At 37.7% G+C, this 22,778-nt stretch overlaps 1 protein-coding gene across 2 annotated transcripts in view; it reads left to right on the top strand.

Annotated features, from left to right (window-relative positions):
• Positions 1–230: 230 nt before the first annotated feature.
• Positions 231–22,778, top strand: part of UHRF2 (ubiquitin like with PHD and ring finger domains 2) — a 71,368-nt gene continuing 48,820 nt past the window's right edge. For both annotated transcript variants that reach the window (XM_043890729.1, XM_043890727.1), the window contains exons 1-3: positions 231–740; positions 7,069–7,302; positions 15,540–15,799. In XM_043890729.1, the coding sequence (XP_043746664.1) occupies positions 588–740; positions 7,069–7,302; positions 15,540–15,799 (647 nt within the window). In that variant the 5' untranslated portion in view covers positions 231–587. The remainder of the gene's footprint in view (positions 741–7,068; positions 7,303–15,539; positions 15,800–22,778) is intronic.

Here is a 22,778-nt window from a genome sequence, read left to right as displayed (position 1 = left end):
AAACCTGGACCAAAGCGGGAACCCGTGTGGGCGGCCTTGTAACGGCCAGACACCCGAAGGCTAGAGGGCGTGTCCAAGGCCCAGGTGCAGGCGGAGGCGCAAGTAACGGCTCTCGGCGGCCCCGCCCCTCTGTCCCGTCCTCCCTGCACCCTCCCATTTTAGTTCCCTCTGGTCTACAGCCACTTCCCTAGTCGCTACCTCTTTAAGGCGGAGCCCGGCGTAGATCTCGCGAGATCCGGGTTGGCGCCGTGACCTCCATGTGGGAGCTAGAGCTCTATAAGTAAACACTCCGCGCAGCGCAGACAAGGCTGCTTCCTATTTGTGAGGCGGGGGCTGCAATAGCAACCGAGCTTCCGACTGGTTTCGGTTTCCTTCCCTCTCCAGCTCTGTTGGGTGGGCGCACTGTCTAGGATTCACCGCCGCCTGTCGGGCCCGGCGCCTGGTCAGTCTTCCTCCCTTGTGCGCGCGCTCGCCGGCTAGCCGCTGAGAGCCAGAGCCTCCGGGGAAGCGGCGCGGGCCGGGCGGGGCGCGGCGCCCGGAGCGCAGGGGGAGACAAAGCGGAGCCGGCCCCTTCTCCCGGCGCCGAGATGTGGATCCAGGTTCGCACCATCGACGGCTCGCAGACGCGCACCATTGAGGACGTGTCTCGGAAAGCCACAATTGAGGAACTGCGCGAGCGGGTGTGGGCGCTGTTCGACGTACGGCCCGAGTGCCAGCGCCTCTTCTACCGGGGCAAGCAGGTAAGGCGCGCCCGACGCACTTCTCTGGAAGCCCCAGCAAGGGCAGCGGGATGCTTGGGCTGGGCGGGCCGGAGGGCTTGGTGTACCGCGCGCACAGAGCGCATCTGGCTCCACTTCGGATGGGCAGCCCGCGAGGCTCAGAGTGCGGCCCTGGGCCCGCCTGTGGGGCGCAGCGGGGGCCCGGCCACTCGAGTTGCAGGTGCGCTCGGCGGGGTCGGAGGCGGGGGCGCCCCGAGCGCCGAGACCTACCGCCCTTGCCAAGCCGGTCAGCAGCCGGAGGCACAGCCCGCCTGGGGTCCCTCCTTTCCCGCGCTTGGTGGGGTCCGTGGCCCCTGGAGGGCGGGGAGGGCAGCGGGCTCTGGCGGCCATGCCGAAGTGCGGGTGGGGAGGGCAGGAGGTCCGGCGCCCGGCCGTGCTGACCCGGCTAACGGCTCGTATCGCTTCCGTACCTCAGCCACGCTGCCGACTCCCAAGTGGGAGGGGAAACTTACATATTGCTCCTTATGGGGCACAAGATTCTAAGCCCGCCTCCTCACTGTGGAAGGGATTTGTATACACTGAAGATTCGAAGGGTTTCCAGAACTTCTGCTTCCTCACCCCACCTCCTTTCCTAGAATCGAATCTGTCGTAGGGGAGATTAGAGACCTGCTGAAGAAGCTGTTGGTGTAACCCAGGACCAGGCTTAAACCGCCCAGTTTGGGCCAAGGGGGTGGGTTCGAAGAGTACTGCTTTTCAAAGCAGTACAAAAGATTTGTTTTGCTCTTACCCTTCACCTTCTAATAGAACCCTCACTCAAGCTTTTGATACAGTAATTGGAGCATAGCCAGCGGTACACACTTGAAGGCTGAAAGTGTTTTTTGGCGGTGAGGTTGCCTGTGGGCGTCGCAGGTAGTTGAACCCTATGGCCTTGGTCTGGCCCATTGAAGATTTTTCCTACTCACGTGGTCTGTATCAAGAGACTCAGACCCGTCCTATCTTTATCTTTTTCTTTTTTAAAAAATGTTAATCAACTAAAGAAGTTGGCTTCCTCCAGCTGATCATAGTTTGGCTCCAATCCTGTTGTTTGAAATAAGTGTAACTCTCTTTGATTTGGTAGAAGTAGCCTTTTTTCCCTACAACTTAGTGTTTGAAAGGAATATTTTTCTCCCCTTCGTAGGCTTACCGTTTGAAACTGTCCAGAAACTTTAGAGTAATGAGATTACACTCCGAGAGAGAAAGAGCCACGGATTGTTTTAAGTAAGAAATATCATGGGCTTCCCAGGTGCCTGGGAATGCAGGGTACACGGTTTGATCCTGGGTGGAGAAGATCCCCTGGAGGAGGAAATGGCAACCCACTCCACTATTCTTGCCTGGGAAATCCCATGGACAGAGGAGGCTGGCAGTCCATTGGGTCACAAAGAATGGGACACGACATAGCGACTAAACAACAACAGAAAGAGATGGCATCTTTGATAGTAGTTAGTTTTATATTGATCATCTAGTGTTTGACTTACAAAAACAACTGTTCGGTTTAGTTTAAACTTGGCTTTAAAAATAAATGTATGTGTATTAAACGCTATGCAACTTTATATCACTGTGCCTCCTGTGGCTAATACCTTTTTTATCTTTTGATCAAAAGTGAAAAGCATGTAATCAAGTCTATTGAATTTTATTTTCTAGCTAGGGACAATAGTACATAAATTCCCAGGATACTTTTAACTTCACCAGAGATAGAAATGAAGCATGAAAATGTATTCCCAGGCAACACCTCTTACCATCTAATAATAAAAATACGATAAAAAGAAAATGTGCACCTGGCTGTCTTGAGGGAAAGGAAGGGATTGTGTTAACCTTATGTACCTCTTAGCCCAGGACAGTTGATAACTCTCTGCTTTCTCTATAACGGTAGACAAGTAGGAATTAGGAATGGACCATGGGTTACTACTTAGTTGGAGACAGAAGAAAGATAGTGCTCCAGGTGTTTATTTACAAGCGGACAAGTAGCCATGGGAGTGATTATTATCTCTATTCTCCTTTAGAAATACAATCTACAGTCCTTGGACAGGATAGTTTGTCTGTAGTAGGCTTCTATTGGATTGGTGTCACAGAGCTGCCTTATCCTGTAAAATGCTCTTTTGAGAGTCAAAATGAGAGAGGGCAAAATAGATCGATGCTACCTTTGAGAGTCAAAATGGAGAGAGATCAAGGCTGTAAATTCCAGGTAAAGTAGGGTAACCTCATTTGGATATGCTTCTCTGAGAAGCTGAATTTGCACCCTGGAGGTCGGAATTTTTTTAAGGAAGAGTTATATTGGTGAATCTCTAAATCTTTGAGAAAGAGTTTTGTGCTTATTAGGAAAACACACTACTTCCTCAAGATACCTTACTGCCACACAATGAAAAATATCATAAATAAAAAAACATTTACAGTGTCCATGATGTAAATTACCTCCCCTTCCATCTTTGTATGTTAGGTCTCCTGCTTTTAATCTCTGATAAACAGCAGAATCACTTGGTGGATATTTGTTATAGATGCTCACCTCACCCTAAAACTACGAGTGGTTGAATTTAACAAGACCCCATGGGAAATACTGATGAACACCAGAGTTTGAAAATGCATTTTGTAGGAACTCAGCCTCATACTAGTTTCTTACTGTTCATAGGATGGTCCTGGATCAGTAGGACCAGCAGCATTAGCTTCACCTGACCAGCCGCACTGAACTAGAATCTGTATTTTAACAAGGTCCCCAGGTGGTCGGTATGCAAATGAAGCTTGAGCAGCACTGTAATTGTGTGATTGACTCTACTTTTGAGAGTCAAAATGGAGAGAGAGCAGCAATCTAGGGCTGTAAGTTCCAGTTAAAGTAGGGTAACCTCATTTAGATATTCTTTGAGAGGTTGAGTTTGCTCCCTGGGGGTTTGTTTAAGAAAGAGTTGTATTGGTGGATCTCTAAATCTTTGAGAATCCAGAGCTTTTCCTACTCCGAAAGGATTCTCTTCCCTCTTCTCTTCCCTGTACCACTGTAGGAACTCCTAGAGTAGATTGTAGATGTGAAGCATGAACCAGGAGAAAGACAGTTTCTTTTGCCTCTGTACTGTTTTCACATGCAGTACAAAGTAAAAGTGTTTGCCTACTTGAAGGAGTGGGTGTGTGTGTGTGTATTTGTAGTATATATGCTGTGAAAGATGGATGAAAGTTAGTAATGGTCTCTACCTGCAGCCCTCATTAGTAGCCTCTTGGGAATGACTTCTCTGCCTTCTGAGCCACTGCCATTTGGTGTTTGCCTCCTAGTTTTCCCTTGGATCACAGTTGTAATTCTTACTGTTACCTATAATTTCTTGACTTCAACCTAATTCAAAGAAAAAAATTCTAGGACCATCCCCGCCTCTCTAATATTATAAGTTCTTCAGCCACATCTTCTGGAATGGCAGTTCTCAAACATTTTCTTCTATGAGACATTCATTAGTTAAATGCCTGAAACTCCTAAGTGTAAGTTTCAAATTACCAATCTGTTTCTCCCCTACTCAACATAATTCAAGTGCAGGTAATTTTCAGTCTATACTTTTGTTAAATTTGGGAGGACTTCAGTACTTTTATTATTCATTTGGCTACATGGCTCCTGGAGAAGGGAATGGCTACCCACTCCAATATTCTTGCCTGGAGAATCCCATGGACAGAGGAGCCTCGTGGGCTACAGTCCGTGGAGTGCTGAAGAATCAGACTTGGCCGAATGACTTTCACTTTCAGAATCTTAGTTCCCCAACCAGGGAGAGAACTGCCCATGTCGGTAGAGTCCTAACCACCGGACCACCAGGGAATTCTTGGTGCTTTTAAAATAACAAATCATTCCAACAGTCTTCACAACTCTGCACAATAGCAAAACTCTGTGGAACTTGCTATGCAGTGAATGGATAATCACTATTTCAGGAAAACTTCTGAGAGTGCCTATGAATTAGGAAAGAACTCATCATCTGGGTAAAAGTGGCTATCCTAGCAAGCATAACTGATTGAAGAAAAGTGGTTACAGGTTACTGTGGGCCTGATTTCTACTATATGGTTTCGTGCAGGTATCTTCATTTTGGGGAATGCCCTACCCGTTAATTTTCATGTTCTGTGCTGTTAGTTTTGTGTGGGGGGCGGGGGGGGGGTTGATGAGGTGGGGATGCTGTTGGAGACAGGCAAAATGAAGGTGTGAACGTGTAGTTTTTTGCTTATTGAGGTTTTCCAGTAGTTGAGGATTAGGAGTTCTTATTTTTCTAATTAGATAAGCCATGTTAACATCCTATCCTGATAAGGGCCTATCTGCTTACTGACTTGGGAGATTCCTTAGACTTACTTGAAAGAAGAGTATTAGCTAATCTGTTAGATAATGTACCATTTAATTTCACTACTGGGAAATTTTAATTTCTCAATCCCTTGTTCTGTTTAACAGTTGTGACCACCTGTGATGTGTTCAGTTCAGTCGCTTAGTTGTGTCCGACTCTTTGAGAGCCCATGCACTACTGCACACCAGGCTTCCCTGTCTGTCACCAACTCTCAGAGTCTGCTCAAACTTATGTCCATTGAGTCGGTGATGCCATGCAACCATCTCCCACCCAACCATCTCATCTTCTGTCGTCCCCTTCTCCTCCTGCCTTCAATCTTTCCCAGCATCAGGGTCTTTCCAGTAAGTCAGTTCTTTGCATCAGGTGGCCAAAGTATTGAAGTTTCTGCTTCAGCATCAGTCCTTCCAATGAATATTCAGGACTAATTTCCTTTAGGATTGACTGATTTGATCTCTTTGCAGTCCTGTAATGTGTTGGATTGTTCTAAGTATGTTTTGGGTTGCTTGAATTAAAGGTACCTATTTAATACACTAGTAAGTTTGTCATTCAAAGACAGATTTTTGTTCTGGTTTCTTTGGTTGACTTCTCACATATGGCCTTATTGTGTTAGAGCTGTGGATGGTGACAGATATTACATACAAAGGGGAAAATGACTAGGGATTAAATTGGTTGTGTTTCCTGGGAAATGATAGTTCTGAGCTTTAAGGAGTTTAGTGAAATGGCCAACTGAATTGTATAAAGAAACAAAATGGAGACCTAGTTTCCTAGGGCTTCCATAACAAAGTATCAAACCCTAGGTGGCTTAGGAGGGCAAATTTTGTCCCACAGTTCTGTTAGCTGTAACCCCAAAGTCAACTTGTCAGCAGGGCCATGCTGTACTCTAGGGGAGAATCCTTTCTTGCTTCCTTCAAACAGCTTCTTGATGTTTTGATAGCAATCCTTGGTGTTCTTGGCTTGTAGATACATCATTCCAGTCATGTTACTGTTTTCTCCCCATGTTTGTCTGTCCAAGTTTCAACTTCTTATAAGGACACTAATCATAATGAATTAGGGTCCACCCTTATCTAGTTTTAACTTGATGACCGCTGTTAAGATCCTATTTCCAGATAAATATGTTCACATTCTGAGTTACTTGGGATTAGAACTTCTACATGTTTGGGAGGCATTAGGGTGGGAATGGTGGATGCAATTCAGTCCTTTATAGAAACCTTGCCAAAATATGGATAAGTTACAAAATAATTTATTCACTAGTCATCCTGGAATACCTTGCATAATTCAACTTGATCACCTTTACAGAAAACTTTGAGCAGGTTTGAGTAGCATGAGAAAGCATTGTAATCATTCCTGCTTGAATTTTTTTCTACTTGGTTTTTAAAGTTACTGCTTCAGAAAGATAAAATGGTTAAGTAAATGTGTTTATGAACACCAAGTTATAAAACAATTCACTTTGAAAATTCACGTTTTGTTTCTTCTAGTGGATTCATTAAAATACATAAAACTTGTTGAAGATGAGTTTTTCTGCTTAGATGATGAGATCACAGCAGCAATGATGATATTTCGTTTCAGTGGCTGTCAGTTTTCCCTATAGTTGACATAGAATGATTCCTAAGAGTTTATTGAGGCTCTGAGAAGATGCTTCCCAGGTGGCGCAGTGGTAAAGAATTTGCCTGCCAGTGCAGGAGACACAGGAGATGCGGGTTCAATCCCTGGGTTGGGACAATCCCCTGGAATAGGAAATGGCAATCCAGTCCAGTATTCTTGCCTGGAAAATTCCATGGACGAAGGGACCTGTCAGGTCCATGGGGTCACAAAGAGTCAGACATGACTGACTGCACATACAGACAAACTGAGAAGATGCTGACATCAGAGGCCATAGGAATGGCTTCAAGATCACTAAATTGTAATGCTGGGAATTTTATATTAATAATTTGACTAGGGCATTTGGGTAACTAAGGATGTAAAAAGATCGAGTTTTGAGAGAAGCATTTTAATCTTTTTCTGTCCTTTTTTTTTTTTTTTTCCAGTTGGAAAATGGATATACTTTATTTGACTATGATGTTGGACTTAATGATATAATTCAGCTACTAGTTCGCCCAGACCCTGATCTTCCTAGCACATCAAAACAGACTGATGTACAGGCCAAACCCTGTTCTAATAGTCCACCTAAAGTAAAGAAAACCCCAAGGGTGGGACCTTCCAGTCAGCCATCTACATCAACTCGTGATTTTCTTATTGATCCTGGCATTGGACTATATAAGGTATGTTGTCTTCCTCAGACTTCTTGTTAATTGTGGGAATATAGATGTCTTCTCTTCAGGATGTTGTGAATAAGTAAACATTGATTGCCATTTGAAAGTAGAGATTGGGGTTGTTAATGCTTTAACTTTTAAAAGTAATATTGAAAAAACAGTGAAAGTTGTGTAGACAGACTATACTCAGTGGTTCAGAGCATAAAAGCAAACACCTGTGTAATTCCACCAAAGTTAAGTAGTTGCTTTCTGAAGTCTCTTGTATGTCCCTACCAGAGTACATCTAACTCTCTCCCCCTCAGAAGTAAACTACTTGTTCTGACGTCCATGATCGTTTCATTTTTCTTTAGTGTTACTAGTTATGTATCTCTAAACAACATTTTGTTTTGCCTATATTTGAAATTTTTCACATGTGGCTATATTTTTTCACTGTTTGTATTATTCCATATTATTAACATGCCATAATACATTTATCTAACCCATGATGAATAGATATTTGGGTTGTTTCCAGTTTTAGCTGTTACAAACAGTGCTGTTTTGAGCCAACTATGTGTATCTTGGTACACATGTTCAAGAATTTCTTTAGGAATTTTTCCCTAGAAATAAAAGTACTCATGGAATTTCAATGGAAACCATATCTGTAGACCAGCTTGAAGAATTGACGTCTTTACAATGTTGAGTCCTTCATTATTGAGATGATAGATGTCTCCATTAATTTAGATCTTTGACATCTTTCTCAATTACTTTCCTCTTTACATACCTTTGATTTATTTCTAGTAGCTTTGTTTTTGATGCTATTATAAATGGTTACCTTCTAAAATTTGTTTGTTTGCTATATAGAAATGTGATTGATTTATTGACCTTTGTTATCTAGTAACTTCTTCAAATTCTAATAAATTTTGTAGAAATAACTGACACTTTTGCCTCATCTTTATCCTTACATTTTTTCATAATTCTTAATGGTTGAGGTAAACTGGGACCCAAACTTAATTTTTCAGAGCTTTTTCAAGACTAAAAATTAAAGATTGGTAGACAAAATGAATTACTTAAGAAATGCAAATTGAGATCTGTGAAAAAATGCAAACAGATCCATAAAAACAGAAAGAATCAAAACTGGTGAAGAGATGTATCAAAGCACCTGGTCTGGCTACACTACACTGAATTGCTTTAAACCCATAAAGAATAATAATGATACCTAAATTGAGCCACAAGATTTTAAAAAAGGAAAGCTTTCATTTGTCCTATAAATTTAGTATAACACTGATACTGAAAACATGATTATAAAAGCACATTAGTATCACTACATATTGATGTAAAATCTAAGTTACAGTTTGCAAATAAAATAATAACTATATATTAGAGGAACATACATTGACCAAGTGTGGTTTGTCAGGAAGTGGGATAGTTTATTGTTAGGAAACATCTTAATATAATTCATCATATTAATATAACCAAAGAAAACAAATGATCTAATCTGTTTTCTGCATCTAAATAAAAATTTGAATTTATTTCTGATTAAAAAAAAAAAAATCCTTGATAAGAGGAACAGATGGAATAGATGAATATTTTAAACCATACCCAGCATCATGCTTAATGGTGGGGAAAAACCACAAGCATTCCCGTTAAAGACAGAACCAGACAAAGAAGCCTGTTAATGCTATTGTTTAACATCTTTCTAGAAGTTCTAGATAATACAGATAAGCAAAAAAGAAAATATTGTAAATCTTGGAGAAGGCAGTCAATACTTAGGAATTACCTGGTAAGCTGAGAAAATACATAAGAGCATTATGAGCCATCAGCAAAGTGGCTGTTTAAATATCAATGGCTTTCCTTACTATGGTCATTTAATAAAAGAAAAAAATTATAGTAACAAAGCAAAAGTTGGGAATAAACTTACCTGATATATACAAAACATATAAATTAGTGCCTTATATAATGCTCACAGTTCAGATCAAATTGTTAATATTGAAAGTGTACTTGCCAAATTGTCTATTTCACTCATTGGTTTCATCCCTCTTTCAGTTACCAAAACTTCCTAGTTGATGATTTTTCACATTATTTTAAGAATAAAGTTGTTATTTTAGAACAGTTTTAGATTTACAGCATAGTAGGGAAGATACTGCAGAGTTCCCATATATCCCACACCCAGTTTGCCCTGTTAATATCTTACATTAGTGTGGCACATTTGTTACAATTAATGAACCATATCTCCTTAGCATTTATCTAGTGTCTTTTATGTTCCAGAATCCCATCTAGGTTACCACATTACATTTACATTAGTTTTATACTAAACAGTAGTCTCCTTAGGCTCCTCTTGGCTGTGGCAGTTTCTCAGACTTTTGTTTTGATGACTTTGACAGTTTTGAGGAGTATTGGTCAGATAGTTGTAAAAGGCAACATTAGAATATGTTTTCTTCATCTTTAGACTGAATTTACATACTTGGGGAGGAAGAACACAGAGGTAAAGTGCTATTTTCAATGACGTGTCTAGGGCACTATACCGTTGACATTCTATTTTGTCATTATTTAAGTTTTAAATGAATAGTAACTTACCATTGTGAACCTTAATTATCTGGCTAAGATAGTATTTGTCATGCTTCTTCACTGTCAAGTTACTCTCCCCCATCCCCTTTTGCATACTGTATTCTTTGAGATTAAGTCACTATATGTAGCCAACTCTTAACACATTACTGACTGGGGGATTTTTGCAGCGACTAAGGCCTGTGGCCAGCAATTTGTTATGCAAGTGAATATTGAAACATCCCTGCTGTGATCAGTAACCGTTCAGGTAACAAAAAACATATTCTGCATCTGTGTTTAATAAGTTGTTAAGGAATGGAGAGTTAAGACTCTCCATTGTTAAGGTCGATTATCTGCAAAAGTTATTAGGAATTCTTCTACATGGGAGACTTGTCTCTCCTTCATTTTTTTCGGTCATATATTTACACTAGTATGTATATTTTTTCTCCTGTGTCCTTTCCATGTGCCCCCATTTGGGGTTTCTTTGATTTTTGTTTTGTTAAAACCTTTCTTTCTGGCACTAGAAGGTGCCCCGGGCTCATCTTGTATGTTTTCTGCCCCAGTCCTGCAGTCAACCATTTCTCTAAGGAGGCTTAGTTCCTTTAATTAGAGAATGATATTGGAAGCTAATACTTAGGCTTTAGATATGCTCCTTGCTTCTGGCATGTCCTTATTTTTAGGGCCCTCAGCTGACAGCAAGGAAGTACATGTGTGTATGTGTAATAACTTCTGTATATCCACATATCTATAAATATTTATGTAACCATCTTTGTATATATTATGCTTACATCATTACATTTTAACTTTTTGTAATGTAATGTAACAGTTTAGAAGCTGCTATGTTTGACCTGGTTTGTTTTGGGCCATGTAAGTATAAATGTGTTTTCATAGGAGGACCAGCTTATATATCTGCAAGCCTGAGATTAATCAAAGTTAAACTGTTATGGTCAATTTAAATTCTCTATTTAGCACACTTCTCAATACCCAACTGTGTCCGTTCCCCCAATCTAATTTAGAAGAGCATCATGAGAAACTACTACTCTTAGCAGATCTTTGTGTTTTATTTTCAGTGTTAGCACTTTGCTGTCAACTACTCCAAGTACTTGTTTTTTTTTAAAACATCTCTTATATTTCATATTAGTACATAGCATAGATGTTAAGGACTTGAGCTTTCAACTTTCATCAGACTTGGTTTCAGATTTCAACTGGGCCATATTCTGAGTTGGACAAATTTGGCAAGTAAGTACATTGTCTCCCTTTCCTCATTTAGAAATACACCTGGGGTCAGGCACTTAAACTCTCAAAGGCTAGTTATTTGTAAAGTAATATGTTTAGTCAAAGCCACATTTAACCTTTCTTGTTAGTTAAAGAGTGCCAGTACAGATTTACTTGGTTATTTTTGGATGAAGCTCAGTAATTATTATAGGTATTTGAAATTTTGACTAGTGACTTTCATATAAAAGGAATTATTTCTGGATAATTCAGTCATTGAATATGAAGATATTTAGTATGTATTTGTACTAGGTACTAGAAATGATGGGTAAACAGATGATATTGCCGTTGCATGGAATTCATGGAGTTATACTAAATCTTAACTTCTTTTTGGGCTAGCTTGAAAATGCTTAGAGGCTGCTACTTTTGATTTATTTTAAGTTTGCTTTGAATTTTGTCTGTTTTCCTTAGAGCAAGTCTCTGAATAGTAAGTATATCAAAATTTCATTGTTGTGTCTGAATTATTTAAAATTTAGGAAATTTTTTTTTTCTCTTTTCATGAATTCTTACCTATGTAATTTTTGGTTTATAAAGATTTTGCTTTATGGATGAGCAAACAGATTTAGAGGCTTTCCCTTTGCCTAAAAATATTTTTGGACCTCATGATTAGCAGGCACAAAAAGTATATTAAATATTTTCAGGTAAGCATACATAAAACAGACTGTAACATTTAAACCTTAATATGCAATTTTAATTTGAAGTTATTATCCAATATCAGTCTTGTTTTGCCTTATTTGGTAACTTTGAGCAGTATTTGGTCAGTTGTAGCTATCTTTTCATGTGTAGTAAGAAACTAGATATCACTATCGTGTTTGAAGAGCCTTTGGAAAGTAGTGCAGAGGGCGGGGGTCCTTTTATTCCCATTGTACAACACATTGAATTACTGACTCTAGGAAGTAGTTTATTTTCTGAAACCAGGTGGACTTCTGATGCCTGAATTGGTGTTCTGGTTTTTGTGGAAGCTTTGTATGACTCACATCAGGTCTCACTGTTGAAACGATTCATTATGGCTTAAATAATGACTGTTTAGCATGCTGATAGTAAGCTTTTGGGGTTTGCTTAAGTGTGTGGCACTATTAAACTTTTTTATGTGTCTATGCTCATTTTAGCAAATAAAGGAAAAGGAAAATTATCAGTAATTACTAAGTAAACATCATGGATTTCTTAGTATTTCCTGTCTTTTGTCTAAAGTATTATGCTGCTTTTTTAAATCTTTTTGGTCATGAAATGTAATAGACAATACAAATACAAGTAGAACTTAACAACCTATTATAAAGTCATTGTCCATAAATACCACTCAAATTAAGCAATAGAATAATAGTACCCCAGGAACTTCTCATGTGCCCCCTCTTGATTAAACTCCCTCCTCCCTAGTTACCACTACTACCCAAACTTCTATGGTAATCATTTCTTTGCTTTTTATTAACTTTATCCTATTATTACCATTAAACAACCTGATAATAGCTTTTAACCTGTCTCCATCCCTAATTTTTCTCCATCTGAATTTTATGTAAATAGAACCATGTTGTGTTTTGATTTGTAACTCTGAAGAAACATGGTGTAAAGAGGAATCCTGTTCAGAGTTAGAGAAACCTTTGTTAGCTCCCACTCCTAACTGTATTGGAGAAGGAAATGGTAACCCACTCCAGGATTCTTGCCTGGAAAATCCCATGGACAGAGGAGCCTGGCAGGCTATAGTCCATGGGGTGGCAGAGTCAGACATGGCTGAAGCAACTTCACTCACTTCACTTCACTTCACTTCTAGCTGTATATCTCCTGAGGGCAAATGTTTTTCACTTCTGAACCTAATTAGGAAATAAGAATGACTTTGTATTGTAATTTTTAAAGGAGGTAATGTATATAGCATTAAATGGCTAAGCATGGTATAATAAGACTGAACTATGAGCTTTAATAAGTCTTAACTTTGAACATATATTGGTAATTAGTGGAAGGAGAGTTTTTTCATTTGTTGCTACTGTATGGTTGCTAAGTTAGCACATTATACAAATTGTCACCTAATCTCAATACACTGCAAAGTATGTTACTTTGTAAAAGAAGCTGAGGCTGGAACAGGTTAAGGAATTTGTTCAAGGTTACATTTACTAGGTGATAAGCAAGGACTTAAACCTAGGTTTATGTGCAGAGCTTGTATGTTTTCCACAGACTATACAAAACTATAGCTCACTAAGGTAAATCCTCAAGTATTTGCTGTTGGTGCTATTTTATTTTTTAATAATTTTTCCTTTCCTCTCATGTGTGGAGCTTTTGTTTGGGGTGTTTTTTTTTAATCAAATACTTGAGACATGAAAGACTCTTTTCTAAATGTGGCTATCTGTATATCTCAAAGACAGTAGGAGTTTGGTTCCAAATGACTGCAAAAAAGAGAATACCCCACTAAAGCAAGTAACACAAGTTTTTGGTTTTCCAGTATATAAGAAAATTACATTTACACTATTCTGTAGTCTGTTAAGTGTACAATAGCATAATTTCTTTAAAAAATGTTCATACCTTAATGTAAAAATGCTTTATTGCTAAAAAAAAATAGCCATCATCTGAGCCTTCAGTAAGTCATGATCTTTTTGCAGGTAGAGAGGGTCTTGTGTCCATGTTAATGGCTGCTGACTAATTAAGGTGGTCATGGCTGTGGTAGTTTCTTAAATAAGACAGCAATGAAGTTTGGCCACATTGATTGACTCTTCCTCTCACAAACAAGTTTTCTGTAGCATGCAAGGCTTTGAATAACATTTTACACACTTCTTTCAAAATTGGAGTTAACCCCCTCAAACCCTGCCACTGCTTTATCAACTAAGTTTTATAGTATTCTAAATCCTCTGTCATTTCAACAGTGTTCACCACATCTTCACCAGGAATAGATTCCATCTCAAGACACCACTTTCTTTGTTCATTAATAAGGAGCAACCCCTTATCTATTTGCTTCACTGTGGGATTATAGCAGTTCACCCACATCCTCAGGATCCATTTCTAATTCTAGTTCTCTTGCTATTTCCATCACATCTGCAGTTACTCCCTCTACTGAAGTCCTGGACTCCTCCAAGTTCATCCATGAGGGTTGGAATCAACTTTTTCTAAATCCTGTTAATGTTGATAGATTGGCCTCTTCCCATACATTGCAAATGTCCTTAATGGCATCTAGAATGGTCAGTCCTTCCCAGAAGGTTTTCAGTTAACTTTGCTGAGATCCATAGATGGAATCACTATGGTAGTTATATCCTTAAATAATGTATAGCAATGTGCAGTAATAAGAACATAAGCTTTAAGGTTAAGGTGTCTTCAGATCCTAGTTTTGCATTTTATTAACTTCCATTTGGAGCAGGTTAACTTGTCCGAGCTTTTTGTTTCCTTATCCTGTAAAATACGATTTATTAAGATTGTTAAACCTAACTGAAGTAGCCTTGCATAATATCTAGTATATAGGTATTAACTTTTACTATATACTCACCCCCACCCCACCCTATATGATACCTTAAAGTGATCTTAGCTCTCAGAAAAAGCTAGCTTGATTAGGTGATGATCTTGTATTAGTCATGTCATTTTTTTGTTTTTTGTTTTTTCTTGTTTTTTTGTTTTTAAAGACTTGAAGTTGAAGGAACTTCTCTTGATTATTGCTCCTGAAAGGGCCTTAACCTTTAGACCAGTTCCTTTAGCTTTTTTGATGACATAATTTTTTTTTTTTTGGATGACATAATTTTTTAAAAAAACCAGCTTCTTTAGGTAAATCTGAATTTCTCTGGTGTACCTGTTTTCTGACACCTTGTTTTATACCTTTTGTTAGATTGTATGATTTAGTTCTGGATCATCCACTAGAGTTGACTACATATATTTTGCATCTTTATTGCTCTGTTCTCTTTATATTTGTCCTTTGAGGTAGTAAATAATGCATTTGCTAGTGAATTACTGTTGGTGAAACTTAACCCCATTTTGTATAGGTAGGTTCATTAAATTCTTTCCTTTGTACATGTGCACAAGTCCCTCTTTTATTTTTTGCTTAATACACTGTTTTCCGGTAGGTCTGACTGTAAGTTATCTGAAGGATTCTGAAGAAATTAATGGAACAAATTAGTTTCACAGTCACAATACTCTAAAGTTCTGGCTTTTTGTTAGTGACATTCTTAATGAATAACATGCCAGGATGACTCTTGGGTACACAAGAATTCTATTTTAAAAGTCTAATATAGATAAGGATAAGGGATAGTTAAAGAAAATTCCTATTTCACTGAAGGATATTGGGAGGAAAGTTAATTTTCATATTAGTAAATAACAGATTTGACAGTACAATCCAAAAGAATAGTTTTGTTCTAATCTTTGAAATTACTTTAAACTTTTGTATCTGCAAATATTAACCGTGATAACTCTCAAAATAACTTGAGTTATATTAAGGTTTTTGAAGCAATAGATGAAATTACGCTTCATTAACTGATTTTAAACTTTTTTAGGTAAATGAATTGGTGGATGCCAGAGATGTCGCCCTTGGTGCTTGGTTTGAAGCACGTATACGTAGTGTTACTAGAGCTTCTGATGGACACTCACGTGGCAAAACTCCACTGAAGAATGGCAGTTCTTGTAAAAGGACTAATGGAAGTGTAAATCATAATTCCAAAGAGAACACAAAAAAATTGGACAATGTACCCTCTACATCTAATTCAGATTCTGTTGCTGCTGATGAAGACGTTATTTATCATATCGAGTATGATGAGTAAGTGCTCATGATATTGAGGACTTCATTCATGTTTTTGTTTGCAGAAGCAAAATCTCCCATTTCAAGATTGTTTTCAAATAAGTCTTTCTGAAGAGATCATCTAGGAGTCATGTTTGGTCCAGTACCATTTGTTTTGTTTCTGTTTAGTGGTTATAATATAATAAGAGCTCCTTAACATTCAGCATTTGGCTCATAAGTAGTTTGTTTTTGGTATCCTAATACCTGGCTTAATTTAATATGTAAGGTTTCTCTCTCTGGTCCTCTGGTATGTTAGGGCTTTTGCTATGCATTTTAAGAATATTTTAGAAAATATATAATAACATGGAATGTAATAGTCTTTAGAATGGAGTTGAAATATTTTCTGAAAGCTATTGCTGAGTTAATTCACATAATTCATATAAAGGGTACAATTCACTGTCTTTAATATAGTCACAGAATTGAGCATTATTGCAAACTAATCTTAGAATACTTTTATTTTCCCTCCAAAAAACTATATCAGCAGCAATTACTTCCCAATCTCCGTCTCCCAACCAAACGTTTTTAAATGTTCATGTGAAAACAGTATTAAGAACTTGCTTTGAGGGCCTAGAGGCCCTAGAGGCCTAAGGGCCTAAGGGCCTCTAACACTGAATTATCATCTTCCTTACCTATTTTTAAAATCCTACAATAAAATTTACTATGGTGAAAGATGTAGTATTTATTCAACACTACATAAACTTTTAAGTCTTCACTCAAGTGACATCTTCATATGTGTAGAAAATACGCAACCAAATATTTTATCATATGTGAGTTCAGGATTCTAAAATGGTTGTGATTTTTCTTACAAAAATAGTATAAAAGACATTGATGTTGACACATATTTCCAGGATACCTGGAAAGGACTTGAAAGTGGATCCCTTTTATCTTTTCTGATTCTTCTTATGGCTCTAAGTTGCCAACATGGCTTATTTCAAATGGGCCATCATACTCTTTTTTTTTTTTTTTTTTACCATAGTAGATGATAATAGAACTGGCAGTTAAATGAGTATTAAAATGTGGGATTGGCCAGGACTTGCAATGTTGGTAAATCAAGGCTGGGATAGGAAGGGATTGAAGTTGGTAGGTTAACAGTAACCAGTCTCTGGGTTTATGAGTACCATGGCAAAGAGGCAAGATACCGCATTAGTGGGGGACTTCAGCTATCTATGTATCTGTTGTCAACAAGGAGAGTTCTTGATTTGTTTTGAGTGTTTATTTCTTAGAGAAAAGAACTCAGAAACCAGCTACTTGGGATCTGATTCTGACCCATAAAGGAGTTATTATTTGGCCAAAAATTAATAATTGTATAGAATGGCACAGTGTCGAAATAGGGTGAGTTTTAAACACTAAGTGAACTAAGGCTTACTAAATTTTTACAGGTTTAGGGGCTCTTACTTGGTTTTGGAATAAGACTTTCCAAGGGCTAAGCCTGAGTTTGGTATAATATTAAAGCATAAATCACAGTATCTTAGCATTTATTTGACTATTTATTTATTTGGTTGCACCAGGCTGTGGTATGTGGGGTCTAGTTCCCTGACCAGAGATGGAACCTGGGCCCACTGCCTTGGTAGCGTAAGCCATGGACCACCAGGGAAGTCCCTAGCTATGTTTTAATGTAGGAGAAATTCATCTTGAATAGAGTGAATGTTAGTAAAAGGGAGTGTAAACCCAGAATGCATGAGAAGACTAAAATTATATGTTCAAAATAATTTCACAGGATGGAATTATTTCAGTACTGGCAACTTAAGGAAAACAGTATCTGAACTTTCTTTGAGAAATAAAGTATCAGGAGCTTAGTGGTAAATATCACTTACATCTTCAAAAAGAACAAAGGACTATATGAAATAAAGTCTGAAATAAAATAGATGAGTTTCTGGATAAGAGTCCCAAATAACAAAAGGCTGGTGTAAGCACCTAGAAAGACCCATGACCCCATATGGATGTGATGACAAATCTTGTTAAAATTTCATTCTTCATGGTTACCAGAATAGTTAAAAACTATAGTCAAGTTCATGTTAATTTCAGTAACTTATTAAACAAGTTCTTACTTTCTTGGATGGAGGATGCATTGACAAGAGACTGGCATATATGGCTTAGCAGTAGTAATACAGATTCTTACCGAGTAGTAAGCTCCAACTTAGTCAATAGAATGTAGCTGTCAAATAGTTACACTGTAGGGTGTTTAATTAGAAACAAGATACCTAGATTAAGACTGGTGGTGTTCCTGTTGTACTGGGCTGATTATTCTCTATTTGGATATTTTTAGAACTCAAAATGTAAAATGTAAAACCATCATGAAGAATAGCTGAAAGAACAAAGTATTTAGCTTGAAAAGACTAGGATCGAGATAGCTTTTGTATTTTAAAAGCTCTGGGAGGAAGTCTGTACCACACAGAAAGTAGGTTTCAGGATAACAGGCTTCCCAGGTGGCGCAGTGGTAAAGAATCTACCTGCCAGTGCAAGAGACACGAGAGACATAGGTTCAGTCCGTGGGTCAAGAAGATTCCCTGGAGGAGGAAATGGCAATCCACTCCTGTATTCTTGCCTGGAAAACTCATGGATAGAGGAGCCTGGTGGGCTACAGTCCATGGGGTCACAGAGAGTTGGACACGGCTGAGCATGCACACAGTACACTTTAGGATATAACAGAAGCTTCCTGCCAGCCAGATCTCTAAAGATAGAGAATGGTCTGTCCTGAGAAGCAGACAAAAACAAGCATTGACCATCTTCAATCTTAGATGGGGCATTACTAAATATGTTACATTGCAAACAGAAATAATCCAGTCATTCTAACTTTAATTTTCACTTTCAAAACAGTATTTATCAGACAATTTTTTTGGACTTAATAGATTCTAAGTACATACAAGCTGCATTTATGATTCTGATCTAGTACTATCATTTCTCAATGAATTAATTTCATTTTTTTTCATAGAATAAGTTGAGATTAATCTGCTTGATTATTTCCAAACTCTGAGTGCGGCAGTGCATTTTGAACAACTTGTCATTTAGCCATAGCAGAGGGATGTGGTACTTGGGACCAAGAAATCTGTCAGAAGAATTCTTTGGGAATATGCAGTATTTGTCAGTTTAAAATGGTAGTGTTGAGAATTTAGTTTTATGGTGACCTACAGGTCCTAACATGTTAACCAGACCAGAGTTTAAAACAATTTTTAATCTATGAGAAGTGACAGGCATTACAGATTTATGATATAACTTATAAGGTCCACCAGTCTAGCCCCCAAAGCCAGATCTAATGGTTAACATTGTTATAGAATCTAAATGAAGTCATTTGTTTCCTAATCTTACTTCATTTTTCCTCAAAATTATAGCTACAAATATTCTAAGTTCATAAAAAGCAGGTTATAGTAAGAGATGTATTTGAAATGTTTTAAGGTTTAAAAGTTTTACTGTTTGTAAGAGTCCGTTTTCTATAGATTTTTCGATGAACATAGACTGAATTTAGAGCTTCTTACTACAAATAATGTAAAGCAAAATCATGGAGTTAACATCAGAGTGCCTGATTCAAAAAACTTATTTGTGGTTTTTTTTTTTAATGATTGTTGTTCTGACTCCTCTAGCATCACCCTTGTCTGAGCAAGGGTTTTTAAGAGTTAAACCAACCCATTAAGTACTTTGGGAGAAAGAGTTGGCAGTATAAATATTAAATCTAGACTTTAGAGATTTAGTCCAAAGGATTCTTAAATCTTTTGTAAAGTTTTTTAAATTCTTAAAAGCAGCTATGTTAAGACAAATCACATAACATTCACTTTGCCCATTTAAGTGTAAAATTCAATTTTTTTTTAGTATATTAACAGGATTGTACAACAGTCACCACAGTCTAACAGAGAATATTTTCATCTTCCAAAAACCTCATACCCGTTAGCAGTCGCTCTCCATTCCCCTACTCCTGCCCCCGCCTCCACCAGCCCTTTTCTCAACCCCCATCAGCATAGGCAATCAGGAATCTTCTGACTCTGGATGTGTGTATTCTGGACATTGCATATAAATGGAACCATCTAATATGTGGTCTTTTGTGACTGGCTTTTTTTATTTAGTAAACGTAAAAAGGTTCATCCATATTGGAGCTTGTGTATCAGTACTTTATTCCTTTTTATTGCCAAATAATTTATTGCCAAACCACAGTTTACTTACCCATTTTTCAGTTTATGGGCACTGGTGTTTTCTACTTTTTGCTGCTATGAACCTTCATGTACTATTTTTTGTGGGGGCATTTTAATTTTTTGGTTTGTATGTGGCAGAGGGATTGCTGGGCTGTATGGCAGTTATGTTTCACCTTGGGAAGAAGTGCCAGATTTATTTCCAGATGGCTGCACCATTTTATATTCCCATGAGTTATGTATGGAAGTTCCATTTTCTCCGTATCCTCACCCAAAGCTTAACCACTTCTCGATTAGAGCCATCCTGTAGTGTTGGAGTATAACTGTATTATATGTATATATTTATATATATTTGCATATTTTATATATATATATATATATTTGTCATGTTATAGTATTGTAGGTATAATTGACCTACAACGCTGTATCAGCTACAGGTGTTGAATATAGTGATTCAGTATTTCTATACATCACAAAATGATCTTACTCCTAAAGTGTGTTTGTTGGAGAAGAATTATGCCTGATCGAAACTTTTTTTTCCCTGGTGATATTTTGGCAGAAAATAAAAGGAAGGTAATACAGGAAATTAAAAATGCATGAAGTCATTATGGTCAAAGAAAGAGAACATGAAAATTTCCTTTATTTCCTAGTAATATTGTGCTGTATATTTTGATAGCTTTCTAAAAGTTGTGTTTATTCCCATTAGTTACTCTGTAGTTATTTAAGGTTTAAAATTTTTAAGGGTCCTAAACATTTAAATTCACAAAGCTATAACTGCAGTCTTGTGAGAATAGAGATCCCAAAGCTGTTGTGATGAAGAGCCACGATCTTGACTGATGTGGAAGTAGACTTGAAAAGGGGCAGTCCCTTAGCGTTTCTAGTAGTTTAATATGTCTATAGTGTAGCTTACAGGTATTTACTTAGATTAGCTCTTTTTTAAATTTAGGTTTACTTAATTACACTAACTCTTATGTACCAGACTCTGAGCTAACTTCTTACTTGAATGTTCATGTAATCTTTAACATAATGATAATGTTACATTAACTCCCATATGAAGAGACCAAGACTTATGTAACTTGCCAGAGGTCACATATGTTAAATGGTCTGACTCCAGAGCTTAAGCATTAACCAATATGCATTATTGCTACTGTGCCTAAACATGGTATATGTAGTTGGTAGTAGCCTACGTGACTTCAAAGGTCAACCATTCTGTATGACCTAAAGACTTGCTTTCGACTTTGCCAGGGTTTTAAAGCAGACAGCACTCATACAACTTTGAGTTCAATCCTGGGTATATAAGCAACTGAGGGCGCACTACTGAGTTTAATCTATACTCATCACTTGGCTGCTTTATCATCAGGTAAAGGCTTAAATCCTTACCCTGCTTTTGTTTTAAGAAACATCTGTTCCTTGTGGATTTGGTTTAGATTCATTTTAATTAGGCTAGTGGTTCTCAACCTTACTTCCATGTTGTCTAAGAAGCTTTAAAAATATCAATGCCTAGGACCTACTCCCAGGACTTCCTGTATGACTGATCTTTGGGACTTGCAGGCATCGGTGTCTAAAAAGTTCCTCTGGGATTCTAATATGTAGCCATAGTGAGAACTATGGCCTTAGAACAGTGGTTCTCAAAGTGTAGACCTGGCTGGGAATGTCAGCATTATACTTACTAGAAATTCAGTTCCTTGTACTTACTCCAGATATAATAAATTGATCTCTGTAGATGGCCCTACAATCTGGGTTTTAATATGTCCTCTGGGTGGTTCATATGTATTACTCAAATTTAAGAACCACTCACTCATTGCCTTTTGTCCAGCCTTATCAGTTGCTATCACACACCTGCCTCTAAAGACCAATATGAGGGAAAGGGGTTGATATGACAGTTTAAATATAGTAAATATATTAAAGACTCGAGATGATATACAATACCTGAGGAACCTGAGTGTTCATCTTTTAGTACCTATATAGGTGGCATATGGCTTGTTGATTTTTCCATTTTTGTTTTCATGTAGATAAAATTATTAGTTGTCTTTTTTCTATTAATAAAAGAATTGGATTTCATTCAAGCTAAATGATCTATATCATTTAAATGAGGACCCATATTCCACTATGCAGTCTTTATCTGTGCCAACTTGGCTAACATAGGGAAGCAATGTCCATAATATGTTTGTGGAGAATTTATCTTCTATGATATATTGGTAATTATTTTGTTTGTTCTTTATATATTTTTATATATATATATATTTATATATATATATTTTTATATATATATATATTTATATATATATATATATATATATTTTTTTTTTTAACCGAAGGATAATTGCTTTACAGAATTTTGTTGTCTTCTGTCAAACCTCAACATGAATCAGCCATAGGTACACATACATCCCCTCCGTTTTGAACCTCCCTCCCATCTCCCTCCCCACCCCACCCCTCTAGGTTGATTCAGAGCCCCTATTTGAGTTTCCTGAGCCACACAGCAAATTCCTGCTGGCTATCTATTTTACATATGGTAGTGTAAGTTTCCCTGTTACTCTCTCCATACATCTCACCCTCTCCTCCCCTCTCGCCATGTCTGTAAGTCTATTCTCGATGTCTTTTTCTCCACTGGTAATTTTTTTTAGCCAGTTAATGTTTTATTTTGAGTTTTGTGGCAATTTTAGTATGTTAACATCATTCACATACTGTTTCTTTTGACTTGATAATTTCTCTGAATTCCCCAAACTTCCACTTCCTTAGGGACTCAACCCAGATAAAAGGAACATGGTAGTAGTATTTGCAGAATTAGCTCCAGAACGACTGTTTAAAAGTATACTTTATTTCTTCTCTCTGTTCCA

The sequence above is a fragment of the Cervus elaphus genome, chromosome 29 (assembly GCF_910594005.1).
Source record: "Cervus elaphus chromosome 29, mCerEla1.1, whole genome shotgun sequence".
In the NCBI taxonomy this organism is placed as follows: domain Eukaryota; kingdom Metazoa; phylum Chordata; class Mammalia; order Artiodactyla; family Cervidae; genus Cervus; species Cervus elaphus.
Note: the sequence above shows the minus strand (reverse complement) of the source record. Positions and strands in the feature narration are given on the sequence as shown.